Source organism: Pangasianodon hypophthalmus, chromosome 15 (genome assembly GCF_027358585.1).
Source record: "Pangasianodon hypophthalmus isolate fPanHyp1 chromosome 15, fPanHyp1.pri, whole genome shotgun sequence".
Lineage (NCBI taxonomy): Eukaryota > Metazoa > Chordata > Actinopteri > Siluriformes > Pangasiidae > Pangasianodon > Pangasianodon hypophthalmus.
In genome coordinates, this window is record NC_069724.1 from 7,637,277 (window position 1) to 7,665,000 (window position 27,724).

Genomic DNA, 27,724 nt, shown 5'->3' on the forward strand with positions numbered 1-27,724 from the left:
TGTTGTATCTATTTTAGAAGCTTGATGAGAAATCAGCCTGAAATTCAAGTTATTCTGGGTGCTGAATATAAGACAAAGCACTTCACCACCACTTAGAAAAAAACTGCTTTATTCACAGGTTCTCACACTCAAGAAATAATGCTTTCTTGCAAGACTGTAAGTACAAAAGATGGCTTCTAGGCACTGACAACACAGTTTTCTGACTTCAGATTCAAAACTGTTTTTTGATAACACATTATTGTGGTTTTAATTTGGCTTATAGGAAACTTCCTGATGTTTGATTTGTTCATTATGAACATATATACTATTCTAATGAAACTGGATAAAGCAGTTCAACTATTTTTAATTAGTTATGTGTTAGGTATGCATTGTTTCTATGTATTTTGTGCTGTACTCTAAAGCAGTGGTCGCTACAGAGGTGTGTAATTTTTTTTTTTTTTTTTTTTTTTTTTTTTTTTTTTTTTTTAAAAGAGTGATAGAAACAACTCACCATTATCAACATTATTTAATTACTGACTTATTATAATTAGTACTCTATTTGGCTGGTCACTTGAATGAGTAATCAGAACCTCAATAACTTAAAAAGAAATGTCAACCTATAAATAATTGGACCTGATGTGTGCAGGGGAAAGTTCAGGAATAAAAAGCTCTATGATGCCAATAAATAAAATAAAATCCTAAATATCCTAAAGTCCTAAATATTATTGTACTAATTTAAATATGTATTTATTATTAATATTTATTAATTTGTCCACAATAACTGCTTTATCCTGGTGAGGGTCGCAACTAGGCAGAAAATATTGCAGGCTGGTACAAACAAAAATGCAAGAGCAAGCGGGATTGGTCAAAATTCCTACAGGAATAGGTGGGACTTGTCAGAATTCCTGCTCACATCTCTACTATTCTCATTGATATCAACTGAAATCTTCTCATGCTAGTGAGCAGAAGTCTATTCTTCATCTGATTCCTGGAGCAAAGCCTTCTGGGAACTAGAGTCCGAGTGAGTGGTTTTCCTGAGGGAGATTTCTAAATCCGTCCTCTGCCTCCCTCTGTACCTGTTTGTGATCCTGGAAGATGATGGAAAAAGTATTTATTCCTTTCAGTTATACAGGTTAATGATTTACAGCTGTGATTCCCAACTGCCCTCTGCCTCACATTCTGTAGTGTTTTCCTGGTTTTAACACACCTTATCTAACCACTCAGCTAATTAACCTGACAATCCTGAGTGGGCGAGGGTGTGTTTGAGCAGAGAAAAGTGTGCAGGGCAGGGAAACTCCAGCACCAGGTTGAGCATTGATATTCAGTCAAGCTCTTTGTTTCCTGACATCTTTGTACTTCACATAATGATTTGAGCCAGATTTGAGAATGATTTGCACTCACCACCACACTGTGCTGTAATTCACGCCCACAATCAGCAATGCTACTGCGTAATGCCAACAGTAGCACATAGTAATAAACATGATGTTGCCATGGTCTTCCAGATCCCACTCTTCTCCATTTAGAGGATACAACACAAAACCAATCTGGCGTAGGAAATAACTGTCAGCTCAGAGCCTTAAAAGGTAATAAACTACATTCTCAGTGATCAGAGTTCCTCTATTCAACTCCATTGGACCAGAAGGTAAAATGAAGAGTGAATTAGTTGTGCTTTGACACTGAGCATACCTGATAGAACCAGGTGCCTTGCAGAATAGCCAGGCTGCTCCTGAACACCTCAAGCAGAGCGTTATCCTGCAGGAGGGCCTCAAGCATTGTGCTGGCTGCCCCACCGAATACAGCCACTAGCAGCAACGAGTGAATGTGCTGGTCTAGAGCAGGCCGATTGTGTACATGGAAATAGAAAAGGAACCCTGGAATAGAGAGGACAGGGAAACTATTACAGCTTCCATTCATGACTGATGGACAATATTCCCAGTCTAGGTAAGAACAGTTCATATGGGCATCTATAATCTATATATACACTAATTATATTCACTACCAGTTTAGATACCTATCAATTGTACTAATTTCCATATTTAGGGGATGACATCAAAATTTTAAAATAACATTATGCAGGTACTGGAAAAAAATGCATGAAAATTGACTTAGGTTCTTCAAAATAGCCACAGAGAGAGAGAGAGAGAGAGAGAGAGAGAAGGGTTCATCAAGGGTTATTTGGATGCATTTTAGTTCCAGGTACCTTCTACCTGAAGAACCCTGCAAAGGTTCTTTGCTGTTCCAAATAATTATTTGCACCTCAAAATGTTTGCAAAATACTAAATGGTTCTTTACCCACAATTTATGGAATCCAAATCGGATGTGTAATAAAAATGTAATTGTTGGAAAATTGCTGTGGTATAAGAGAAATAAAACATTTCAGGATGTGCTATTATTGAAAAACATTCAGAGACCAAATGGAGACTAGCAGTGTGCATACAAGTCAACCTCAGTGATAGCAGAGAACCAGAGGAGGAAAATGAATCAGAAGAAACTATCCTTTCACATTAGTTTCTCTTCATTTTGCATAATATAGCATAATAATTTTGAAGCAGCAGCAGCTTGTGATCATAGATTTTGGTGGAGCAGGAAGACATTAATAACAACATAGCCTCAAACAACATTAAGTTAAGAGCCTATCACACTTGACTTATTTGAGAGAGATGACAACATACAGTCGTCCAGCATACGGTCTAGCAGCTTGTTTTGAGTGTTTGATACAGCAGGTGTGTGTCTCAAAGAGCTAATATTATTGACCAGGGTTGGAGGTTTCAGCAAAATTTCTAGCCCAAAACATCTCAAAAACCACACAAAAGACCTGGAACTAGCCCAAAGATTCATGCACTGAAAGCTGGAGACACATTTTTCTTCTATTTCTCAGTCTTTGAATGGGAAACAAGGTCACCATGGTGCACACGCATTTCTGATATACAGACATTATCCACTCCATAACCCCCCTTTCCCTCTCTCAGTGTTTGCAATATGTCTTACAATAGAAATGTTTCTGCTCACCATAGACACACTGTGTGCACTTACACAATGCCTTTGTTTGTGGAATTTTATTAGATTTAGATTTTTATTAGGATGACTCCTGCCCCCAACACACTGTTAGTGTTTGCTGCAGTTCTTATTTTTGACCACTAGGCCACTGCAATAATAATAATTCTGTGGAGCAGTTAGCATGTTGCCCCAAGATTGTGCAACATCAAGAAAGGCAAGCAAATCAATGGAACATCAGATTAAATATGTCAAATGGAAATATTTTTAAAAAACTTTTAATTGACAGCTTAGACAGACAGAGAGAAGGAGAGAGAGAGAGAGAGATGTTTGTTTGACTAGTTGTACCTTCTACAAAGAGAGCGACAGATAGGCCAAGTCGGTCAAGGCCAGCTGGGACAGGAAGTGAGGACATGCTGAGAACATCTGCAATGCCAGAGATGCCAAAGAAGAGGTACATGGTGCTGTGTTGCCAGTTCATTAGTTTCACCCACTCCCCATTATAAAGGTGAGCATGAGGTCCGTCAGGTACAAACTGCTCGGCCATGATGCCTGGAACACAAGTAAACGCCAAAACATGATCTCATTTCTTCAAAATACACATCAAAACCCAAACACTAATGTTCATGAGAGTGAGTTCATTACTCACCAACAAAAGCGAAAAAGATCTTTAGGCTCCCCTCAATGAGGTCTATCCTGTTAAAGAACAGAGGCAGACTTTGCCTAGTGCCATGTTGTCTCTTCTTCCAGCTGTGTCGCAGCGGATATTTCACAGACCACCAGAAACCAAACAGCAAGAAGAAAGTGCCAGGCAGTGCATGTCCTTTGAAGTTGGCCATCTTTTATGATCTGCTTCTAGTCCTTTCTTCAACACAACACTACATGAAACATGAAGAAAGAAAATCATTTGAGAATGAAAGATGATTCAAAATCAAGAACAAATATAAACCACACAAATATCAAAGACGTCTGTGGCATTTCCTAATTATTGACACACAATGGAAAAACACAATCTGCACTTCACTTCCCTCCTAACTGTCTTAAAATACATACATACATACTTACATTGCTGTTTATCAGCTTTCACAAGACAGGTCAAAGTTCTTATCTTGGTGAATTAAAATTGTTCACTAATACAGCAGAGTGATAAAGTTCTCCAAAGTGATAAGAATCTCAGGTCACCATTTATCCACTGCCACACTCTGAACTATGTGCATTTATTTGGTAAGATAGTTATAAAATGACAATTCTGTAAAAGATCATTTGATTACATACAAAAGATTACATACTGTACAAAATCAGCCAAAAACACACTTGCTTATAGAAGGGGTTTCTTCGTTTTTACAATTTGCTACTATTTCAAAATAATAATGAAGGTATTATAGGTATAATTACATTAAAATACAATAAACATGTTAAAATTCAACACTTACATAAAAAAGACCAATTTGTGTACATATAAAAGAGAAAAATGTGTGAATGTGTAAAGGGGGGGGGGGGGGGGGGGGGTGGGGTTGTGAGTGTGTTTTTTATTTTTTTTTTTTATGTACTATGAATGACCTATCTATTCTTCTCAGTCTTTTAAAAAAATTTTAATAGATTTTTAAAGTAATACATATAAATTCATAAATTGGCCTACTTTAGCTAAAATGAAAGGCTACTTTTTAAGCTAAAAATACTGTTAATTGTCTTTTTTTTCATATAACATCATCATCAAAATATTTATCATGTGACAATTTTCTTTGCAATGTTATTTGCAATGTTATTAATATATCAACCCTGTAGTTAAATTTAGCACGTCACTATGTTCTGTTTACACGCTGTGGCTAAACAAAAAGCAAAGTCATGTACATATCAACAATACCACACCAGTCAATTCATCTACTACCTGTAATGTGCTGTTGTGGCAACAATACCCTATGATGGTTTAGCAATGGACTATGCACATTTAAAGAGCCAGGACACACCAGCTTTATCTGGGCCATTTTACAATAGTTAAGGAGAATACCTGGGTTAGGCTTTATTTTTCAGATTTTCCCAATCCTACTGGTTTACATATGTCATGTGATGTTCAGCTATCAGTCATTTATATGATTACATATGAACATATGACACATAAGGAATAAAACATGACAGAAAGCTTCTCAAAAAAGCTTCTCTTGCTTTTCGTCTCTTGAAGTCAATATGACAAAAACGCTTGTGAGAAACCACAAAGCACAAACGTTTCTGTCAAACTCTCAGGCAGAACACTTACGTACTGTTACAAAGCACTGACACTGGAGACTCCTTCCATAATTAAATAAACATCTCCGAACCAAACGCTTCACTATGTCAAAGATTATATGTTTTTTTGGTTAAATAACGTTTTTTAATTCATGTATTATTTAGATTATGTGGAGCACTGGCTATTCAATTCCCTGTGAATGAGATGTTACTATAGAAAGGATAATTTGGTATAAAAATTGTGGTATAAAAGTTTAAAGTATAAAAGTTTTTATTATTACAGCCCAAACTTTTCAGTGTTTTTTGAAAGTTGCATCATTGGTTTTATGATGAAGGTTGGCTTTAGACAGAAACTACACACTTCCCACTATACTTTTTTATCTTTTTATAATAATAATAATAATAATAATAATAATGATGATGATGATGACAGTCTTACCTGTGTACACTTGTGCACTTCCTCAACAGCAGATCTCCAGCATCACCAACACAACCTTTCCCTCAGTTTAATTTAAGATCTGTGATGACTTGCTAATGCTGATCGCAGAAACTTGTTTTCAGAAGGCTGTCTGTTCTGTAAACACAAAGAAAACAAGGCTCTTTCCTGTTCCCAAACCGACGCGACAGGTTTCCTTAAACCTAACTGTTGCTATTGCGCGCTCACGACGCGCGCGTTCACAGTCCCTGGCTCGTGATTAATCAATAACTAAACCCTTCCCTTTGATTAAGTGCAGCCTGGTGATCAAACAATCGCGTGTTTATATTAGATATTTCAGTTATATTAACTATAATTCTTATTTACAAATCATTAAATCGCTCAAACAACAATGAAAAAAGTAGTGCGTGTGTTAATTGTACCTACAAGTGCTCTGGTCCACGTTGACACACTGGAGTAACCAGTGGAGCTGGCTCCTATGCGTGCGTGTGTGTGTGTGTGTGTGTGTGTGTGTGCTGGGATGGAAACACACCGAGTTACCTGTGTACCTGTTCATCGAGCCCGCCCTCTCTGACCCTGGGTCACCTCCCGCATAGATGAATAAATTCCTCCTCAGTAGATTTGCGACGCCTTTTACTTCTTGATTCTTCAAAGACAGTTGGAAAACCTCTCTCTCTCTCTCTCTCTCTCTCTCTTTTAAATATCCCTTCAATAAACAAATCACATGCGATCACGTTTTTCACATGCGCTAAGGAGAGTAATATGTGATCACGTGACAAACATATGAGGGTGCATTTCACCAGTAAGCTCCCTGAAATTGCAGGTGTGAGATTTGATAATAAAATTATGCGATCATATGTGAAAAATAAAATCTCATGCATTAAATGTGAAAAATAAATGAATCATGTGCAATTTGCAGTATGGCCACTTTAATAGAAATAGGAAGACCTGGAGTCCCTGCTCATTTATGCTTTAATCCAATCAGCCAATCATGTAGCAGCAGTGCAAAGCATACAATCATGCAGATACAGGTCAAAAGCTTGAGTTATTTATCACATCAACCATCATAAAGGGGAAAAATCTCAGTGATCTCAGTGACTCATGGTTGTTGGTACCAGTCGGGCTGGTTTGAATATTTCAGAAACTACTGATCCCCTGGGATTTTCACACACAACATTCTCTAGAGTTTACACAGAATGGTGCAACATCCAGTGATCAGCAGTTCTGCAGATGGAAACATATTGATGATGAGAGAGATCAGAGGAGAACGGCCAGCCTGGTTCGAGCAGACAGGAAGGCTGTGCTAACTCACTCTTTACAACTGTGGTGAGAAGAAAAGCATCTCAGAATGTAAAAAATGTCCAAACCCAAGGGGGATGGGCTACAAAGGCAGAAGACCTCATCAGGTTTCACTCCTGTTAGCCAAGAGTAGGAATCCTTAATTATTGGCTGACAGGCGTGGAACATGATGTGATCTACTCCGTTGTAGCCCATCCACCTCAAGTTTGGATATTTTTTTGCATTTAGTGGGCACAGATTCACCAAAATTGGATGGGTGAAGATCAAAAAAATGTCGACTGATCTTTTTCCAATCTTCAACTGTCCAGTTTTGTTTAACTGAAGCTCTTGAACTCTACCTGCATGATTTTATGCATTGCACTCCTGCCACACAATTGGCTGATTGGATAAGTGCATAAATGAGCAGGGATACAGGTGTTCCTATTAAAGTGGCTATTAAATCCATTTTACACAGTATTAGTTTTGATGTTATGTATGTGAAAATTCATGGTGTACATTTGTGATGATTGTCCTCGTATAAAGGACAGCTGTATCACTCATCTGTTGTTCTGTATACCAGTCGAAGCTATATTAACAGATGTAAAATATGTATTGGCACTTTTATATACTCTTAAAAAGGTCAAATATAGAATCCGAAAGTGTTTTCTTGTTTGTATGTCTAGTGGCATCTTTAAAGGTTCTTTACAGAACCCTACAACAGAGTGTCTCTATCAGCTGAGAATGCTTAAATATTCAGAGAAGCTTGAGGAAGCCTTCCTCCTTTTTTTTCTAAGAGCGTATATTCTAAACTACTTGTATTTGTTACTAGCCATTGATTCCTTGTGAAAACATTAACTGTGTCAGGTTCCTGTATCTCCTGAGACATACACATTAGTATACCATGTTTTTGTGTGTAACAACATTTGTGTAGCTAATAAAAGCTAATATTCAAATTTCATATAAAATTTCATTTTACATCATGACATTTGTTTCTTAAAATAAATATAGGCCTAGTTTCCTATACCTGTTAATCAAATACAAATGAACTAAACTGACATTGTGTTTTACTGTGAGTTCAGTTGTTGGACTGTGTTACATCCCACACTGATGTAATGCCACGTCAGAGTTTGACACTGATGTAACACTTTCCGTCACTGGCCAAAATACACATCCTGTTATCATTTTTAGAAGACAAATCTTTGATAGGAACAATACTCATCTGACTTAATTTAATTTCATGATTAAGTATGCATAAGGAACTGAAAAATGTAGGAAAGAAAGATCAGAAAGTGAAAAACGAACCCTCTAGAGCAGACATTTGATACAAACACAGTACAGCCACTCATGTTTGCACTGCAAAAAAAGCTATTTCCTTGTTACAACTGGTTTCCTTTTACAACTGTACATAGTACACAGTGCTGAATGTGACTATACACAAACTATTATTAGTTACTACTAAAGAAGAAAAGTGGAGAAAGAAAGCCCAGTATTTTTCTATTTACTATTTTTATATTAAACTGACAATTGGTCAAGGTGATAGAATGGCAGAATTGCTGGGCCAAAATGGGAAATTGTTAAATGAATTTATACATTAATATGTTAAGAATGCATTAGGTGTGAAAAATGAAACTACTCCTTTATTACCTTGACTCCCCGGGTTTAGTTTTGTCTTGTGATAGTCTTTTAAAGTCTTCTCAAATGTATACCTCCAGTAAAACATTTTTAAACACTCTGTATTAACATTTTTGGATAAACATTGGTTGAAAAATATAGTAAGAAATAGATATTGTCAGTTATAGGTAAGTGAAATTACAAACATTTGTGACTTTTTATTTTATGGAAAAAAATCTAGATCTAGCTGGACAAGGCCAGTCTGCATCAATCTAATTAGGCACACGACATACAGTATACACTAACCCTGTCTAACAGCACATGTAAGACAAATATCAGCTTACAGTTACTTACAGCCTTACAGTAACTGCTAAACAGGTGCACTGAAGTACAGTATCTTCAATAAAGCACTTAGAGTCCCATTATAATCTTAGACTGGATGAAGTCCTTAAATTCAAAGATTTGAGGAACTGACTGAAGACATGTGTTTTATTTTCCCTTATTTAATTGTCAGTAGTGGGGAAATTGTAATAAAATGTCCAATGTGTCTTCACCTGAAGCTTAATCTTAATCCCAGTTGCAAATGTAATATTTTAGTCATGTATACAAACTGTGCTTTAAAATTAATGTATATTTTTAAAGTATAATTCAAAGTATATTTTTGTATGTATCTCTTCAGAGCATGATTATTGAATGGGTGAGGCTGTTGTATTTCAGGTTAATGTTTAAACCATCTTCACGGAAGTTAACAGACACGACGTGCCTGAATGAGCAGAGACAAAGGGAACTTTGCTCCCGACCTCAAAATGCATTTTTAATTGAGCCATGCAGAAGAAAGCCTTAGCGTCACCTTAATGTGAAATGAATCTGATGATTCATCCATTAGCTCCTATCTAATCAACAGCTCAGAGGACAGATCTAACATAACATCTTCCATGTCCATGTAGACGCTGAGCATGTAACAGCACTCTGACAAGCACTGACAAGCTTGAGAACAAAAAAGCATTTCAATCTTTTATAGTATTTGTGTCAGTTTGGCTCTGTCTTGTGAATGAGGCTTCTACAGGCCTTAGTGTTGAAACTGCTGAGGTGAAAAATAAGCACGAGGGCATCTTCAGTGTACAGTTACTTGTCATTTTAAAAGAGTGATGAATAATTTAAGAGTCCTGCATGACATAGAAATTACAGCAATGCTCACAGAAACGTGGCACAAACTTCACATGTGAATAATCACATGATACACATGTGAAAGTTAAACAATATTTTGACTGTAGTATTATAAGGTTAAATATGCATGAAGATTGAAAGGTAGTTAGAAAGTTATAATACTAAGGTCACTGTGGTTTTTAGGCATGTAGAGTATTTTTATTTTCACATGTGGTGCATGTGGCTTCATTTTTCACATAATTCATTTTCACATAATCACATATGCACATGATGTCACGTTTTCTTGAATTCACATGTGCAAAAACTCACATGCTCATATGTGGAAAGCTTATGATCACGTGAAATGTATGTGATTTTTCTGTAAGGAGAGATACACCAGATACACCAAACAAATTATTTACAATAAAATGTTTCCACATATGAAAAGCTATATTGAAAAAAAAAAAACAGTTCCACTGGGAAATTTGGATAAATAGCTATAAAACAACTTCAGCTGAGAAGATGTTAGAATTTCAAAAATGTAACTCCTAAAAATGTAGCTGACATAAATGTGTTCAAGAATATAAATACCATTAAAATGAACAGCCGAATGTGTTTAGGTAAGTGAACTGGAAACTACAAAATTGCACAGAAAATCTTCTTCTCTCTAAAGGGGTTTTCAGAGTTGGGCATAGGAGAGACGAGCGGATCTTCCTTGGCGTGAGATTCACAGTATGACATCAGCTCAGCGGCTGCTTTAGACACCTGAAAAAAGGAGACATAAACTGAGTTGAGCAAATAGATCACATGCACTCAGTGATCCTTTTATTAGATACTCCTTCCTTGTATCTACACTCATTAACCATGTATCAGGTATAACTATATACATATATAGGACATTTTGTAGAGAAAAAAATTACAATTGACCATAGCCCAGCTGTTGCTATACAGTGTTTCAGCCACCCTCTGTATCATCTATTGGTGGAAATGGACCACCATAGGTTCATCACTAAGCAGATGTTGTAGCATTCTCAGCATAGCAGAGACACATGGATTTTTGTATGTGTGTTGCTGGTATGAGTGTGTCAGGCACATTAACTGACACTGCTGAAGGACTAAAAAACAATTAACACAATTTGTGCATGGAAAGAAGATTATACTATTGTTTTCTAAAATGCAGTAAGTGTTTAACACAATATTTAAACCCCAACAACACTGCAGCACACTCACACCATGTCAAGATGGCAATGAGCTACCATCAGAATAATACGTGGTGATCCTATGGTGGTTCCTTTCCAGGGTAGAGGGGAAGGAAAAATAATTACCTAGCAACAGGTGGACTTAACAAAATGGCCTTGTGTATTCGCATGTTGCAAAACTTCCCCAGAATAGCAATATTTAACAAAAAACAATATGTTGGACATTTAAGAGTCTAACAGTCCCGACATTATTAAAATACACTACAGAGATTCATTTGTGCTTTCAATGTAATCTCACAGACCAGACATATATAGTATTCGCTAGAGTCATCAATAAGTCTAGAGTCATTTTGTCAGTAAATGTGGAATTTGACTGACATGACTCACATTCAGCCACAGACGTTTTCCAAATCCTATCAGCAGTCACATAAGATTCTCTCATTTACTCTTCACTAACTGCTTTAATAACATTTAAGGATGGAATTCTGTGAATTTTTTTTAATCTAGTGACTAGATCATCCTCTAAAAAGTTAATTATGTCTAAAAAATAATTGTGCACAGCTGTGCGGATAGCCAATAAGATTGCAAACTTTAGGATTCTGAAGCTTTTGGCCAGAAATGTGTACAAAAGATTTCAGACACTCATTGGTTTGTGGGAGGAGCATTTGAGCCTGAGACTACCTTCACTGTGACTTCAACATTTTTCTTAAACATTTGACATTAGCATTGTAGCACAGACTATTATCCTAAATGAAAAATTTCCCCTTTAAAACTTTTATTTTCTTAATATGTAACTCGACAACAGAGAGTTAACAGTGTTACAAAAGGTATGTAAGATCATTCACAGCCTTAGGACACAAAGACACACTCTGATCCATGTATCTGATTTGTTCTGACTTGTACTCATATACGGATCAAAGCGTGTCTTTGTGTCCTAAGGCTATTAATTATCTTAAATACCTTTTGTAACACTGTTACCTCTCTGTTGTAGGAGTAAGGAGGTGTCTAGGTGATGTCTGCAGTACGGTATTGGTCACTCACCATCATCCTATCGATGTTGACCTCCAGCTTTAACTGTTCCACTGTCTTCCGAGCATCTGCGATCTTGGCCATGTTGTTGGACATTCTGCTTACTGCACTTCTTAACCAAGATAGATCCCAAGCAGGTGGTTCAGTTTACGCCTACTGTCAGAGATTACAGGAATAAGTTTCAGGCAAAAAAAAAAAAACTTTATTTATCTGGTGATATTTATAATTTTTGTGATTTGTTCCAGACTGTATCCTGAGTGTGCAATTTAGGAAAAGAAAAAGCATTATATCTCAAAACACAATGCATCCAAAACTTAAATGCCTTGTTTTTTTAGTTATTTCATTTTCACCTGTTGCTTTCTAACTGTTCTTTTTTCCCTCCTCTCATTAGAGGCCGGAGTTAGGTGGAGCAGCTGTAATTGTTTTGTTGAGGCTGTCTGGGTCTCAGCTGGTCGTACGCAGCGTGAGGCTCAGAGGGAGAAGACAGCACAAGTACAGGTATCCTCACGAGGCTAGCAGTAAGCTGCTCAGTGTCCCATGTCTAGGACAATTTCCCTTAAGTAACCTTTTATATCAATTGTACCATAAGCTGAGTTGAATTATTAACATGGTATTGCTGACTGAGATTTCAGAAGAAAATCTCACATGATGTATTGACTGAATGGGCTGAAATAAATAAAGTGAAATGGAACTAAAACTTAAAAATTTCATTTCAGTATAAGCACAAATTCAATCTGTGTATCTGACTCTTTTGCCCACCTTTCTTATTTTCCCATTTTATATATATATATATATATATATATATATATATATATATATATATATATATATATATATATATATATATATATAATTTTATATATATATGTATATAATTATAGCCTAAATATTCTGCATGATCATACATTTGATTCTAATAAATTTGTAATATTAAAATCCTCCACATTTAATTTGCATTTCACATTGCGTCATTATTGTTATCCTTCCAGTTTATCCCCATTAAAAAAATACCAAGGTTAAAATTCGCATACCCACTTATAGCTCCCATATTCTGCATGGAGAAGGTTTTTAAGATTTAATGACAGACTTACCACAGAGAAGCTCCAAGATTGTCCAAGATTCTAACTGCAGAAATTGAGCTTTATTGTTGGTTATACGAAGCTTACATTACCAATGTTACAGAAGCAAATGAGGAGACACTGAGGAGTTAAGTGGGTAGGAGGGATGGGAAAGGTTGCCTCCTCTCATAATTAGCGCTTATTCCTCCCCCCATATCGGGCTGCATAGGTGAGTCCCAGACTTCATGTGGTGTGACCTTCTATTGAGTCTATCTTTCATGGATGGAGAAAAAGAAAATGGAGTGCTGTTATTTTTTTTTAATTCATGGTTATTATGAGCTAATAGTATGAGGTAATGGGAAAAAAATACTGAATTATACAAATTTTTTTTTTTTGGTCAGATCAGTTCAATACGATCTCAGACAAATATTCGTTCCTAGATATGCAGTCTGCTGGAAACCACTACCAGTGGGTGTTACTAAGAGCCTGCGGCTCGCCAGAGTCACCAGAGATACAGTCTGTTTTTCTGCTCTCTACCTCCAAATATTTACCAAGACCCAAGACTCAGTAACCTAAGCATGATTTTACTACCTCTCTAATATGCATGAAACATTTCATGCATATTAAAATGTAAGAAAATATTTCATTCATATAACATTTCTTGCATATAAAAATGAAAGAAAATGTAATCTTCATGCAGATTTCTAATAATTTGAGTGTTACTGGAACTGAGATTTAAACAAAACCTGTCAGAGAGCTCTTTCTCAGTCATGTGCAAACACACCTTCAAAGAAATTGAGAAAAAGTCAGATCTTTTTGTCACTTGTATCACAGCCCATCAGCAGTGGCACTAGAGTTGTGGATCTCACCACAGGGGTCTGGATTCTACCTCCGGACTTTAATGTCAGCTGCCTCATTAGCTGCTGTTTTCATTCATTTATTGGTCTACACACAGCAAGGAGCGCAAGATTGCTACAGGGAAGTCACACAACTCAGCTTGATCCCTTAGACAAGCCTAGACATCCATGGGCCTTCACAAAAATACTGGCCATTTTTTCATACCTCACATACTAGAATAAGACATTTTTGTGATGTTTGTAATTTAGCAGGATTTCTAGTTAGTGTTTCTTTTGAGGCTGTCTACAAGTGGAGCATCCAGGCATTATTTCAGATTGCAGATGAAACAGATTTAACGCTTTATTCAATGTAAAAACATTTAAGTCTGCACATTTTAATTTGACAGATTGCACAGTTAGTTGATTTATTTAAGAATTATTTGATTCTTCCAGTCAGTGGTTGAATTTTAGTCTCTCCTCCTCTGCTTGCTTCAGCTGCATCTAGCACACGCAGTAATACGCAGAGATGTCATTGTCCCAGTCTCCGAACAGGCCTTGCTGCACGTCTTTAAGGCGGTACACGATGCCAGAAGAAAACTTCTTTTTGTTTCCATTCTTCTTGATGCGAGACCACACTTGCAGGTTGCATAGCTTGTTCACCACCAGAGATGATATGCGGTTGTTCCACTTCCATGGAATGATAGGGACATCATCATTGGGATAGGCATCGATGTATTGTCCCCCACAGCTTTGTTCGTAGTAGTAGTTGCTGTCTTCAAACATGCGAGCACAGATCTTATTGCCCTCAGGGTCTTTCAGAGTGCTCGGGTCTGGGCACTGAGCATACAGGCCCAGGAAACACAGAGCACAGAGAAGCAGAGCAAAAACAACCTTCATGGTCTCAGAGTGTTAGGGCTGTGAGTGGTTTAATCCAGGCTTATATACACAAAGCTTTCACTCAGCACTGGTCAGTGTGTGAATATCAACAGATGGGATGGAGGATATTCATGGGAATTTCAACATACTGTTTATGGAACTTCTTATGCTAACAAAGTGTTTTAAGTACATAGATGTACTGTATTGATTCCATAGATAAATACTTTCTCAACCTAACTTTGCTTTTCAGGCAATTTCTCTAATAACTTGCCTGTAGACACACAGGGTTAGGTAGGTGTCATAGAATGAGTAGAATGAATGCTGAAAATAACTCCTTTTATTTAATCCATTTTGAGGAAAGGTGTGTGTGATTTTACACAGGGACTCGTATGGCAGAAGCTCTTTACGTGCTGCACAAGAAAGTCTTCAGGACAGACAACTTTATGCTTTGCAGTTTCCTAGGAACATGACAAGCTGCATTTTTTATCTTATTAACTACAAAAGAGAAAAAAAGAGGATGGCGAGGGAATTAGCTGCTACAAACTTTCTAGAAAATTAAGTGTAACAATAAATGGATAAAAAGTATGACTTGTCTTTCTTTAATAAAAAAAAAAAAAAAAAAGCCATTTGCAAATTGTTGTAGAATAAGAGTAATAGAACACTTTGGGATGTGTTGTTATTGCATCATACCACCCTGTCCTTGATTATTTTCCTATAACAGCAGGTCCCTTCATGTTTTATTCCTTACCTACCTGCTTTTCATTTCATCCTCTGCAGCCATATATTTTCATATCACTGTAGCCACCTGTGTGTACTGCAGATTTATAGCAAAGGAAAGTGACCTCAACAATGACACCTGTCGCAACCACCTGAAAGTTCACAGCTGTTCACTGCAGACGGTAAGTAAAAATGAGAATATCAGAAGTCAAACTAATTCAGCATCGTGGTTAATGTCCAATGTGTCTCTATTTTTAACTCTGTCAAGGTGATAGATCTGGACCTCGACTGCCTTTTAGCTACTTTTTAGCCTGTTTTGTCAGGGCCAATCATCAATCTCTCCTCCTCCCATTACATGATTCACTGTCATAAAAAGACTTTACAGGCTCAAGAGTTTAATATATGCTTTGCAGTTGCACCTGTAAAGTACATCTCTCTCTCTCTCTCTCTCTCTCTCTCTCTATATATATATATATATATATATATATATATATATATATAATTAAGGACCAAACAGGAAATAATTATATGAAATCTGAATACATATTTGTAAATCAGAATATATAGTTATAACTCTGAATATATAAATTCAGGATTTATAAATATATATTCAGATTTGCATTTATATATTCACAATTCACATTTATATATTCAGAGGTATAAGTATATATTCGGATTTACAGTTATATACTCAGAATTATAACTTTATATTCAGGATTTATAACTATATATTCAGATTTCATATAATTAATTCCTGTTTGGCCCTTCATATTTATTTATATGGTTTTACTGATATATTGGGGATGTGTTGTTTTGGCAGAATTGTAATATACACTCATGCCAGTACATTTTGAACTGAAATGCTGCCTTGGACTTTGAGAACCACAACAGAAAACAAATCTGTCATTCACTCAGCAAAACATCTTCTCTAGAACCACTTTAATATAACAAAACCCAAACTTTATCTGTTACATAACAAACATAACACTGACTTCAGTTTAGTTACACTGTTGTTTTTTTTTTTATTTAATAGTTGTTGAATACAGAATATGATTAACAACAAAATGGCATAAATAGTCAATTCTCACCAGGAAGCTGACATGGAAGTCTCAACACATCAGAACAGATCGAATCCAAGACTAAATAAATAATAATTTAAAAAAAAAATAGTTTACATTAGTTACACTGGTAGTGTTCTGGCGGGTTGGGGGAAGTGACGTCGCGTTGACGTCGTTTCCTGTGTTGCTGTAGCGCGGGAAGGTCTGATGCTGCAGGAATCATCATGGACGTGGAGATGAAAGAAGCTGATGGCGAACAAAATCAAACAGACGCACAGAATAATAAAAAAGAAGATGCTACAAAGTCTTCGACGAGCACTTACGAACTTCCCTGGTAATGTTAGCTTCCGGTTAAGTAATATTATTGTTATAAATAACTGCAGCTAATGCTAGAAAGCAGTAATCTGTTAGCTTGGAGCTGGGAACTGTTGCAGAGTTTTAGTAAGTGACTGTAAAACTAGTAGTTCAGAGTTAGAGAGTTAAACTGAACATGGCAGACCTTCATTACAAACGCTAAGCTAAGCAGCACAGTAAACAACACAGCACTAAACCTAGCACAGTAAACAACACAGCGCTAAACCTAGCACAGTAAACAACACAGCACTAAACCTAGCACAGTAAACAACACAGCACTAAACCTAGCACAGTAAACAACACAGCATTAAACCTAGCACAGTAAACAACATAGCTTTGTGCTAACAGAATTTTCCTTTCATGCTTCCGGTGGTTTGTTTTTAGGGTTGAAAAATACAGACCGCTGAAGCTGAATGAAATAGTTGGAAATGAAGAAACCGTCAGCAGACTGGAGGTGAGTGAGAAAGTCAGAAAGCTAGTGTAGCTAACACCATCAGCAGCAGGGGTGTTAGCTGCACTGTTAATCATCTAAGCCCAGATTCTTCTCCATCCAAAAAAAAAAAAAAAACCTTTATAACCGTACTTCTAAATAGACTGTCTCCATAAATTTTTTTCTTGTGTGTGAGGGCTAATTGCTTAAAAATGTGAAAACTGGAGAAGGAAGGAATATAATCTGCACACGAGTAATCCAGCCACTTGAATAGGTCCATCAGCAGGTTACGCCCCTGACCACCACCTTATCTGCTTTTATACCACCTCACTGTTGAATCCTCCATCGAGTGTTGATTAAGTAAGGAATAAAACACTTAGCGGCATGCCGTTATAGGAAAATAATCAACACTGAGGTTGTGTGATGCAGCCTGATGCAAAGTGAAGTAACTGTTTTCACCCCGAAGTGGATTATTTTCAAATAAGAGCAGATGCCAAAGTGTTTCCTTCCTCTTATACCAGGGCAGTTTGCCCACTATTACAAATTTTAATTGGTTAATGAACAACGTTTCATGCTTTTTGACCACTTATACTTGGACAAAAGTCATGAAAGTTAGATTTAATCTTAATAAAAGACATTTATGATTAATCACTGAGCCAGCATTATTTGTTTCCCTGATGTGTTAAACAGGTGTTTGCCAGAGAGGGAAATGTACCAAACATCATTATTGCTGTGAGTAGTCATTAATTTTTAATTGGTCATTTAACAGTTAATTACATCACAGTACTATTAATGACAGATTGTTGTGCTTTCAGGGACCTCCTGGCACCGGAAAAACAACAAGCATTTTATGTTTGGCCAGAGCTCTTCTGGGCCCGGCAATGAAGGACGCTGTGCTCGAGCTGAATGCCTCAAATGATCGGTAACTACCTCAGCGTTCATGTTATTAAAAGTGTGAACTCTCTATGATTTATGAGACTCATTTGTGAAGTCATGTAAATGTCTCAGATCAGTGATGGACAATCTGAGCGTATTGTATATGGCTGTGTGAATTACATTTACCCTTACAGTATTTTGCAGACGCTGTTATCCAGAGTGACTCAAAAACATTTCCTCATGATAGTACAAATAGTTCAGGGTCTAGGAATGCCATCAAGCTAAACCCCTGTAAGAGAGCAAAATAACATTTTTAATCATTTTTAATTTTTAATCATAACCTGCTGCAATGTGTACTAAACAGTTGATTCTTATATTATGCATACTCGCCTTGCAGCAAGGTTGCATAGGAAATATTCATTCTTGGTTGTTGTGCGCAGTGCAATTAAATGAGAAGCTTAGCAAAAATTTATTTTCTATTTGCGGATTAGTTTTCCTTCAGAAAGCTGACCTTGCGTGGCCTTCCCCCAAACTTTACCGTTCTTGTTGTTGTTTCAGAGGTATTGACGTTGTACGAAACAAGATCAAGATGTTTGCCCAGCAAAAAGTTACTCTCCCCAAAGGACGTCACAAAATCATCATTCTGGATGAAGCTGACAGGTAAAAACCCCCAAAACCACAAACATCTATTGTATGTTTATTCATTTTTCAGGCCATTAAGTTACTTAAATGTGTATGAATGGAAGACGCTTACATTTGCTGTTTCTGAAATAAGCATGACGGATGGAGCACAGCAAGCTCTGAGGAGAACAATGGAGATCTACTCGAAGACCACCAGGTTTGCCTTAGCCTGTAATGCGTCAGATAAAATTATAGGTGAGTGACCTGTCTGTGAGCGTTTGTAATCCGTTTATGTGGAGCATCCACAATGCACGTCCCTTTTAAAGGTTACTTGAGCTGGCTAAATGTGAGCGAGTTCCAAAGCCAGGTCCATGAAGTGTCTCATATCTATAACCCCAGATTTGACTATGCGATTCTGGTGTGTTTCTGTAGAGCCAATTCAGTCACGCTGTGCAGTGCTGCGCTACAGTAAGCTGAGGGATGAACAGATCATGATGAGGCTGATGGAGGTGGTGGAGAAAGAGAGTCTGCACACCACCAACGATGGACTGGAGGCCATTATCTTCACCGCACAAGGAGACATGAGACAGGTTGGTGAACACACAGTTGGCTGAACAGTTTTTTAGAGGAAAAAAATGAACAGATTTGTCCACTAAAATAAGACAGGACACCAAGACATGTTTGATGTTTAAGGTTTGCCTCTTTAGGTTTGCACTGTTCCAAAGTTAATATAGCTAACAAGTAATAGACATCTCTCACAACTCATCTTTATTGTCTTAATTAAAGCCTTCAGCAACACAGTTTCAAATATTTAAAAAAAAATCTTTGTGGTACTAAAGATCTGCCATCTAATAAGCATTTCATATGAATAGTGATTGACAGCAGTGTCTCTCCATCAATGTAAACAGTGCTAGTGCTAGAATAGTATTTACAACTTTAAGTCCAAGTGGAGCTATATTATCATCCACATAATTTCTAGCTACCTTTACAATTACACCTTTAATACATGCTGTAGGCTGGCCAGATGGTTGCCCCTCAGTGTTAATTCTTTTATGTAGGTGGTGAATTTTGTTAATTTTGCAGATTACACAGTCATACTGTGTAACAGAGCTGAAGAACTGGATGTGGTTTGAGACAGAAATTTACTGAAAAGACTTTAGGCAGGACAGCTGCATTAGACTTTAGCAAATTTCAGATAACTAACATGACCTTGGCTGATTAGATTACATTTAAAGTAAGTTGAAATTTGACTAATTTTTTTGGTCAAACAGTTCAAATGCAAACAGTATTTGGTTTGTCAGTGTTGTAATGTTCACTGTGTATCCAGGCACTAAACAACCTGCAGTCCACCCATTCTGGATTTGGTTTTATCAACAGTGAAAATGTGTTCAAGGTAGGTCTTTCTCCACACCTGGAGTAAATAATTAACTTAAACATGTACAGTAACTTCATTAACGGAGTGGATTTTGTCTTCTCTGTTCAGGTATGTGATGAGCCACACCCACTGCTGGTTAAAAACATGCTTGAACAATGTGTCAGCGCCAACATCGACGAGGCTTACAAGGTTCTAACAGCTTGTGTTTCTGTAAACATAAATAAATTGGAACATATGCATGAAGTAAACTGTATCATACAGCACACTGATCAATTCTATATTCTCATTCATTAGATAATAGCACAGCTTTGGTCACTCGGCTACTCTCCTGAAGATATAATAGGGAACATCTTCAGAGTGTGTAAGACCTTCCAAATGCCGGAGTACTTGAAGCTGGAGTATATCAAGGTAAATCTCATATTTGTTCTTTCTTTCTCCCTTTGGCGCATAAAATTACAGGCTCTCAGTGAGTTTAGATCAATTCTTCAGGTTCTCCCACACAGCCCTTAACCAAGAAATCTTAACACACCTAAAGTTAGTACTTGGCAATATGATATGAGATCTGGGCCTTGAATACCCCTGTTATAGATCTTAGAATCAAAAAGACTGCTCTTTGCTCACTTGGTTTTTAGAATGCTATATTAGACTCTACATAAACATCTCCAGTCTGCAACCAGGCACTTAAAACATGTAAAGAGGAAGCTTTTTATAAATTCTGTTATCAAACATTAACTGCAGTATTGCTTCATATCAAAATATCAGCATTTATTAGCCATACATTTATGATCAAGAAGTGATTGTGCAGCTGTAATGTAGCGATTGTGCAGCTGAAATCTAACTACACTGTAAGTATATTGTGCTTTTATTTATGTTGTAATGAATTATGAATTATTTCCCACTTGGTGTGGTAGATAAAATACTGATTTTGTCTATCTACATAGTTAAACTGCTAGCTTGCTAAAAAGATGCGTCTTTCTCAGGAGATTGGCTACACCCACATGAAGATAGCAGAAGGAGTAAACTCTCTCCTCCAGCTGGCTGGACTGTTAGGACGTCTCTGCAGTAAGACTGCAGCACCTGAAGCCAGCTAAAGCCTACTGCTTCATACTCATGTTTCTGCTGAGATTCAAACCTGTCAGTAAAATAGTATGAGTACACTTAACTGTAAATAGTTTAAGAAATCCTCAATAAACTATACGTTTCTTTTTTCACAAACTCGCCATGTGTTGTTTTGCACATAGAAATACTGTCTTTATCTGTGGTTTTAGACTGGTTCTCCTTGTACTCACACACACACACACACACACACACACACACCGCCCTTAACCAAGGGCTTAGAGCACAGCTTAGAGTGAAACTTGAATTGTCTCAGAAACACATTCTTCATATGTTCTTCATATGTCACTGTGGAAGCAGGGACGTGGTTGAGTGCCGGGTTGTGAATGGAGGACGGAGCCAAAGGTAAAATAAACCTCTGACAGTGGAAGTGAAATTGGAGAATAAAACGCCTCTGAGTTGTTCCCAGGCTTGCCTGCTTCCTCATATCTACCCAAACCCGTAAGATTTGCGGCTGTCTCATTTAAAAAAAAAAAAAAGAAGATTTACTAATTGTGATTATTCCAACCAGGCTAATTCCGGGCTGGATTAGTTTAGCTAGAATAAGTTGATGGTGATTATTGCTCGGAAGAAAGTCAACAATTGGCTAATAAGTCTGGAGAAGCTAAGTTTTCTTTTTTTCTCCCCCTTGCTCTCAGTGTAATTAGACACGCACTGTGTAGTTTAATGTGGCTACAGGATATTTTATTGGAGTCTGAAAATCATAATGTCTGCAATTTAGCTACTTTATTTGTGCTAAGTTTGCTTGTTCAGGTTCTTCATTTAATTAAATCGTGGCAACATTCTGGTTTATTTTTGCTCATCTAAAGATCCTCCAATTATGACTTGTTTTCATTTTATAATAGGAGTCACAGTTCAGATGGTTTTTCTTTCTTTTGTAACTGCAAGTTATGTAACCAATTAATAAAATCCAGTCTCTACATTTCTCCATTTCTGAGTTCCATCATTAAACACACCTGAACCATCAGCCTTCTACTGTCTTTAATGACTTGATTCAGGTGGTTGGGCTTCTGCATGAACTGGACTGAGAAATAATTTAATGGAATGCCATGTTGTGCTAATTTCATTCTGTATTTTATTCTAATTAAAGGAAAAATGTGTTGTGACAAATGCTCATATAATCTTTACATTTACATCTGAAAGCAAAAAGTGACAAAAAAGTCTAAAATGTGTGTATATTAAAACATAAATGGAGATTTGCAGCATAGGTTACCATGTTGTATATGCGTATATAAAATGGGTTTATCCGTTCCCATTAGCAATATCTAGCTTTCAAAGCAGCGTTATAACTTTTATATTAAAATCCCAACATTACTTTATTTCAGTTGCTGTGATGATAAACAGTAATGATGTAAATCAAGCCCTGTACTTGGGAATTCTTTTTTGCAGGAAAATTATAGATCTTTTAAAAATGTCCAGGAATGATAATGAAAACAAAATATCATGAATACATCAAATGATAGAATAGAATATTAAAATAATATACATATAATTAAATATTATAATGTAATATAAAGAGAAATGTAAGGAAACGGTCATTACTACTACAACCAAAATCAACAAGATTTTATTTTCAATGTAGTGACACTTAAAACATAGATTATACTATTTTTAATTCCATAAAAAGAGGTTTGCTTACTATTCACAGTAACACATGCCTTTATTACATGGATAATCTCACTGAAGGTTAAAAAAGGACCAACATGCCAACCATGAAATATTAAATTAGTTTACAATGCATTGGTTCTGTGCTATTAAATATGCCAATCTATTCTCATAGATATTTACTCTAACTTGAATAACAGTGTAAAGCTTTATTTATGTGTTAGTGAGTCGTATCTGCGTTGACGTAATCTGGCTCATCTGTTAGAAAGATAAAGGTGAATGTGAGCGTAAGGGTATCGTCCATCAACATCAGGATTATTATTAAATAACGTGTAAAATTTAAACAGTACTGCTCATTACCATCGTCGTCAATTTTGCTGTTTTGCAGGAATTCTGTGTTTTCATAATCGTAACTGTCTGTTACCACATGGGCAGGAAGAACAATATGATTGATAAAAACAAATAAATAATAAATTTGATGTGTACATAACTATATATAAAACTATATATATATATATATATATATATATATATATATTTGTAAAGAAGAACCGTGTGTAAAAATGTTCTAGTACTCACCTGAGTCATGTTCGACATCTTGCGTTGGAAAAATATTTGCATAGTCACCAGCATCTATAGAAAATACATATAGTTGCATATACCAGTGTTAGTAGAGGTATTCCACATAAAAATTAGTTCACCGATGGAAAATAGAATTAGCATTTGAAAACCAGCCTCATATTCAGTGACACCTGTACAATTTTTGGTGGACAGACTCTATCTTCACACAACAAGAGTTTGTACTGCAGTCTGCAGTTACAGCAGAACGTGCGCGCTAATCTTCATCTGTCTTTCAGATGCCGTGGTTTCTGGTGACATTTCACTCAACAGCACAGGGGCCAACCTGAACACTTCCTTTCTTCTCTCATTTACATACAGTCGACATACAAGAGGGGTGAAGAGAGAATAAACAACTGTTCATCTGGTGTTCTTACTCACCATCATCCAAAACAGTGCCTTTGTTTGGCGGTGTTGCTATTGGGTCTCTAAAAGCAAATCAGAGTAGGAATAAAGTTAGTTGGTTATTCAGGAATAAAGAATAAAGGCATAGCTTAGCCAGATAATAACTAGCCAGATAATTACTCATTGGCCAAAAAAGTAAATCAGGTCAGACATCTTTGGTATCTAAAGTTGCTTAGTTTTTAACTGGAGCTATGAGGCTAATGCTTAGCACTTATACGTAGCAGCTAAGTAAGCAGTTTTAACAGTGAGCAAACCACATACCAAAACCATAGCACATTAACCTTAAACCCTGTGGAGTTCAGTGACTCACACATGATTTTATACGGTTTATGACACTGTATGATGCTGTTGGCCTAAAAAAAGTGAGTTCTGTAACTAAATCATACATGGTCCGGCCATCTTGAAGCCAAATGTCATACATAAGCCAAAATGACATACTATTCCTTATAGTAGTATGCAGTAATGAGAGAATTATTAGGTATACTGCACAGCCATGTGACCACCTGTTAGTTAAATGTACTTGCAAAAAAAAAAAAAAAACAATTGTGTAGAAAATGTTTAAAGGCAATTAAATAAAGCTCTAGCTTTCATTTTGAAATAGAGCAGCAACACAAATATAGTCACTTGGTAATTAGCATAGCCAGCTAATTTTCATGTCTGTGTCAAACGTTAAGCTGTTACAGGCAAATAAAAATAAAGAGATTTTCTTAAAAACAATGGATGAAAACATTAGCCTATTCCTAATGGACTAATATTTATTTATTAATAAATATTAATACGTGGCCTATTCCTCAGTTTATTCCAGAATGTGTTTTAATAATACATTAAGAAATTCACAGACACAGAAACAACAAGAAAAAAACTATTTTTTTCTTGAACACAAAGAAACATTAATATTAACAACATAATATTAATATTAATACTATAAAATACAATATTAATTCAATTTAAAATCATCATCATCATTATCGTCATCATCTATTGAAAGATTCTTTTAAAATAAACAGTGATCTGGTGAAGACACTTGGTGATATTATTGAACACTGGCAACCTGTTTAAATTTACTCATTTCATTTATAGACTATGTAAAAGCCTTTTTCCAAAACAAGGCACCTAGTGGCTTCACAACCTTCCATTCACCAGCACAGTATTTTAACCACTGACCTAAAGCCACCCCCAGTTTCCTCCAATATCAAGTAAAGTTTATCACTTACACATAGGTGGGTTCCACACTGCCAGAAAGTGCTGTTAAAGGGGAATATAGAGGAAAGAGAGATTTAGGGTGCAATTACTTATAACGTGAGTAATTATTCAGAAAGCTGACAACTAAAATATCAGCCTACGCTTTGGAATGTTCTGGTAACTGCCTCCTGAGTCCTGGAGAGCTGCTGGAAAATAAGCCAAGAAACATACAGCCTTAGTGCTGATCATTTCTGACTATACAAACTCATATTTCTCCTTGTAGTACTTACAGTCCGGCTGGCTGTGAAATGTGTGTGCAAAATTCCTGTAAAAATAAAACATTGTACGTTAGTAGACTGATTTAATTGCTAATTATGATTGAATTGAATTGCATTGAATACATCAGATCAGATTATGATTAATATGAGGATTAGGAAAAGGTAAATGTGACAGTGTTAACAGTACATTACCTTGAGCTCTGACATGGATTCGTGCTCATCTGGTTAGTTTTCGTCACTGTAAAGGAAAAACACATCATTTAAGATGTATGTTAAATGCACTTTCAGTCTGCTTAACAGTTTGACTTGGGTTTATCAAATTTTTTCATGAAAGGCAATTTAGTATCAAACAGTATGCTACTCTGTACAACTCTGTGTATCTTGGTCATAAATGTCAAGATGAAAAATAAAATGAACATGAAGCGCCATAAAGAGGGGGCGAGTAACACTGGTGTCAGAGCTTTAAGGAAATTAAAAACTTGTCAAATAAATAAATTTCCACAGATGTTTATGATACCAGGAGTGCCGTAAGTAACAGAATGATTACCAGCAGCCACTACAAATTCCATTCATATTCATATTCATATTCATATTTATGTTCTTATTCTTAATTTATTATTTGCCTTGATGTTCATGCTTCATAATTACTTTAGATTTAGTGAACTAAATCTTCTAAAATCTAAATTTTGCACTTGTATTGTTACTACACGTAACATACTTGCATATTTTGCACATCCATTTTTTGCACATTCCATTCTTCTTCTGTACACCCCTTCTTGCACGTTTGTACATCTATTTCTTATCTTATTTCTTATTATTTCTTATTTCTTATTCATTTCTGATTTTTTTTTTAATTTAAAGAGGAGTAGGCCAGGTTTTCATTTTACTGCAAGTTATATACGGTATATAAATATGTGTGAGACAAATAAAAATCTTGAAACTTCAATAAATCTTAGTTACTCAAACAGCGTCTTTAATGTCAAGACATTTTACAAAATGTGCTGCATTTCTGAAGAGCACGTTTACCACTCAGTAAAATCAGACATGGTAGCTAATTATATCAAACGCTTTAAAAACTACTAGTTCAGTCAAAGACTATTTTAAAATGGACATAACTTTCACCATGTGGTACTTCTTTTTTAAATCTTTCACTGTGCTGAATGTGACTAAAGACTAAATCTGAATTTGTTTTTCTACATTTCACACTGCTTTGCTGAAGCACAATCAGTAACACGGGTAGTGGTACAGGCCTTACTCTGGTCACCAAAATGACACATTATATAAAACTGGGAAACATCCCCAATAACCAACAAACAGTGAGAATACAGAGCCAGGAATAAAAAAAAAAACTGCTTTTCACCTGTTTTTGACCTTGTCACAGCAAACATGCTCCCCTCTCGGTGACTTTATAAAGCCAGAATAAAACAATATAAACCTTAATCCTGCTTCATCCTTTACACATATAGCATTTAAATGAGAAAAAATTAATAATTTATAATTTGTAAATTATTTATTAAAGACTATAATAATAAAGGCACCAGAAAAATCATCTCAGAAATCTTACAATACTTGTGGAATATAGAGTTGGTTATTCTCCTGTACAATCACTGAAAAAAAAATATATTTTTATATTTTACCACCAGTAATAATGCATGTTCATGGAGACATGAAAAGAGCATGTGTGTAGAATGGCACTCACTAGATTTCTTCCTACAGCGTACACAGAGAGCACAGATGAAGCCCAGGGTGGAGACGGACAGGAAGGCAAGGACAGCGCCTTGCTGGCTTGTGACCTCAATCATAACTTTAAAGTAAAAATGTAACTGATTGATTATTTTACTGAGTGAATGTTTTTCATCCCATCAGAAGATATATTACATTTTCTAGCAAATTTACAGTCACAACACCGGCCACAGAAATGTTTGGAAATAATACTACAGTAAGCAGGCCTGTTCAAGTACATATGAATACCAAAAGCACAGCAGTGAAGTTTAGCAAACCATTAAACAGGCCATTTGGTTATATTTCTCGGACATACACTACCAATCAAAACTTTATTTTTCTTCAAATTTTTTAAACACAGACAAAATAAAAAAGAATGTCAAATGTAATAAGTACAAAGTAAAACATGACAGGGCTTGCTATTATAGGAAAATAATCAACACCAGGGTGGTGTGATGCAGCTGCTGTTTCTACCCACAAGTTGATTATTTTCCAATAACAGCAAATGCTGGAACATCTGTGAAACAAGGTATTTCCTGTTATCACTTACGTTATCACAGCTATAAACAATCATTTACTCACCAGCCTTTTTTTTCCTCTCTTGAAGTTATAAGAAAAAAAAAATGCAGGTTGTCATGTTACTAAGAAACCAGAAAGCACAAAGCCCTCTGCTTCCTTCCCGTGGAGGAAAACTCCCTGACT

General features: G+C 36.2%; 5 protein-coding genes across 12 annotated transcripts in view; 1 reads left to right on the forward strand and 4 right to left on the reverse strand.

Moving 5' to 3' along the window:
* Nucleotides 1-92: 92 nt before the first annotated feature.
* On the reverse strand, nt 93-6,280 carry tmem45b (transmembrane protein 45B). 3 transcript variants are annotated; one of them, XM_026938872.3, is made up of 7 exons: nt 6,173-6,280; nt 5,636-5,770; nt 3,623-3,851; nt 3,322-3,525; nt 1,666-1,850; nt 1,381-1,523; nt 93-1,067 (listed from the first exon to the last, which is right to left on the reverse strand). In XM_026938872.3, the coding sequence occupies exons 3-7, from the start codon at nt 3,810-3,812 to the stop codon at nt 950-952; spliced, it is 840 nt and encodes a 279-aa protein (XP_026794673.1). In that variant the 5' UTR covers nt 3,813-3,851; nt 5,636-5,770; nt 6,173-6,280; the 3' UTR covers nt 93-949. The 3 variants fall into 3 exon arrangements, with proteins under 3 accessions (XP_026794673.1, XP_026794671.1, XP_026794672.1); XM_026938870.3 differs by lacking the exon at nt 6,173-6,280 and adding an exon at nt 6,059-6,161; XM_026938871.3 differs by lacking the exon at nt 6,173-6,280 and adding an exon at nt 6,055-6,148.
* Nucleotides 6,281-9,023: 2,743 nt separating this feature from the next.
* On the reverse strand, nt 9,024-16,584 carry gng8 (guanine nucleotide binding protein (G protein), gamma 8). 3 transcript variants are annotated; one of them, XM_034311341.2, is made up of 3 exons: nt 16,471-16,584; nt 11,908-12,051; nt 9,024-10,432 (listed from the first exon to the last, which is right to left on the reverse strand). In XM_034311341.2, exons 2-3 carry the CDS (start codon nt 11,989-11,991, stop codon nt 10,304-10,306), a joined length of 213 nt encoding a protein of 70 aa, XP_034167232.1. In that variant the 5' UTR covers nt 11,992-12,051; nt 16,471-16,584; the 3' UTR covers nt 9,024-10,303. The 3 variants fall into 3 exon arrangements, with proteins under 3 accessions (XP_034167232.1, XP_026794679.1, XP_026794678.1); XM_026938878.3 differs by lacking the exon at nt 16,471-16,584 and adding an exon at nt 12,987-13,983 and having other exon boundaries at nt 11,908-12,048; XM_026938877.3 differs by lacking the exon at nt 16,471-16,584 and adding an exon at nt 12,987-13,983.
* LOC113541728 (syncollin) lies at nt 14,126-14,714 on the reverse strand. The gene has a single exon (XM_026938875.3). It carries the CDS (start codon nt 14,684-14,686, stop codon nt 14,291-14,293), a length of 396 nt encoding a protein of 131 aa, XP_026794676.3. The 5' UTR covers nt 14,687-14,714; the 3' UTR covers nt 14,126-14,290.
* A 2-nt stretch (nt 16,585-16,586) lies between the features above and the next one.
* rfc2 (replication factor C (activator 1) 2) lies at nt 16,587-21,311 on the forward strand. The gene is made up of 11 exons (XM_026938868.3): nt 16,587-16,774; nt 17,179-17,248; nt 17,915-17,956; nt 18,040-18,146; nt 18,659-18,760; nt 18,876-18,976; nt 19,154-19,311; nt 20,049-20,114; nt 20,205-20,285; nt 20,391-20,504; nt 21,077-21,311. The coding sequence occupies exons 1-11, from the start codon at nt 16,665-16,667 to the stop codon at nt 21,185-21,187; spliced, it is 1,062 nt and encodes a 353-aa protein (XP_026794669.1). The 5' UTR covers nt 16,587-16,664; the 3' UTR covers nt 21,188-21,311.
* Nucleotides 21,312-22,183: 872 nt separating this feature from the next.
* si:dkey-183i3.6 (LAT2 domain-containing protein) overlaps nt 22,184-27,724 on the reverse strand; it is a 7,258-nt gene continuing 1,717 nt past the window's right edge. The window contains exons 2-13 of one of the 4 annotated variants that reach the window (XM_034311339.2): nt 27,605-27,724; nt 27,000-27,104; nt 26,865-26,907; nt 26,661-26,704; nt 25,493-25,538; nt 25,313-25,347; nt 25,184-25,225; nt 25,055-25,085; nt 23,817-23,863; nt 23,397-23,450; nt 23,178-23,234; nt 22,187-23,075 (exon numbers count right to left, since the gene is read on the reverse strand). The exon at nt 27,605-27,724 is cut by the window's right edge and continues 30 nt beyond it. In XM_034311339.2, the coding sequence (XP_034167230.1) occupies nt 23,038-23,075; nt 23,178-23,234; nt 23,397-23,450; nt 23,817-23,863; nt 25,055-25,085; nt 25,184-25,225; nt 25,313-25,347; nt 25,493-25,538; nt 26,661-26,704; nt 26,865-26,907; nt 27,000-27,102 (540 nt within the window). In that variant the 5' untranslated portion in view covers nt 27,103-27,104; nt 27,605-27,724 and the 3' untranslated portion in view covers nt 22,187-23,037. Of the gene's footprint in view, nt 23,076-23,177; nt 23,235-23,396; nt 23,451-23,816; nt 23,864-25,054; nt 25,086-25,183; nt 25,229-25,312; nt 25,348-25,492; nt 25,539-26,660; nt 26,705-26,864; nt 26,908-26,999; nt 27,105-27,604 lie in introns of all 4 variants that reach the window. The other 3 variants (XM_034311338.2, XM_053240373.1, XM_034311340.2) reach the window with 3 other exon arrangements.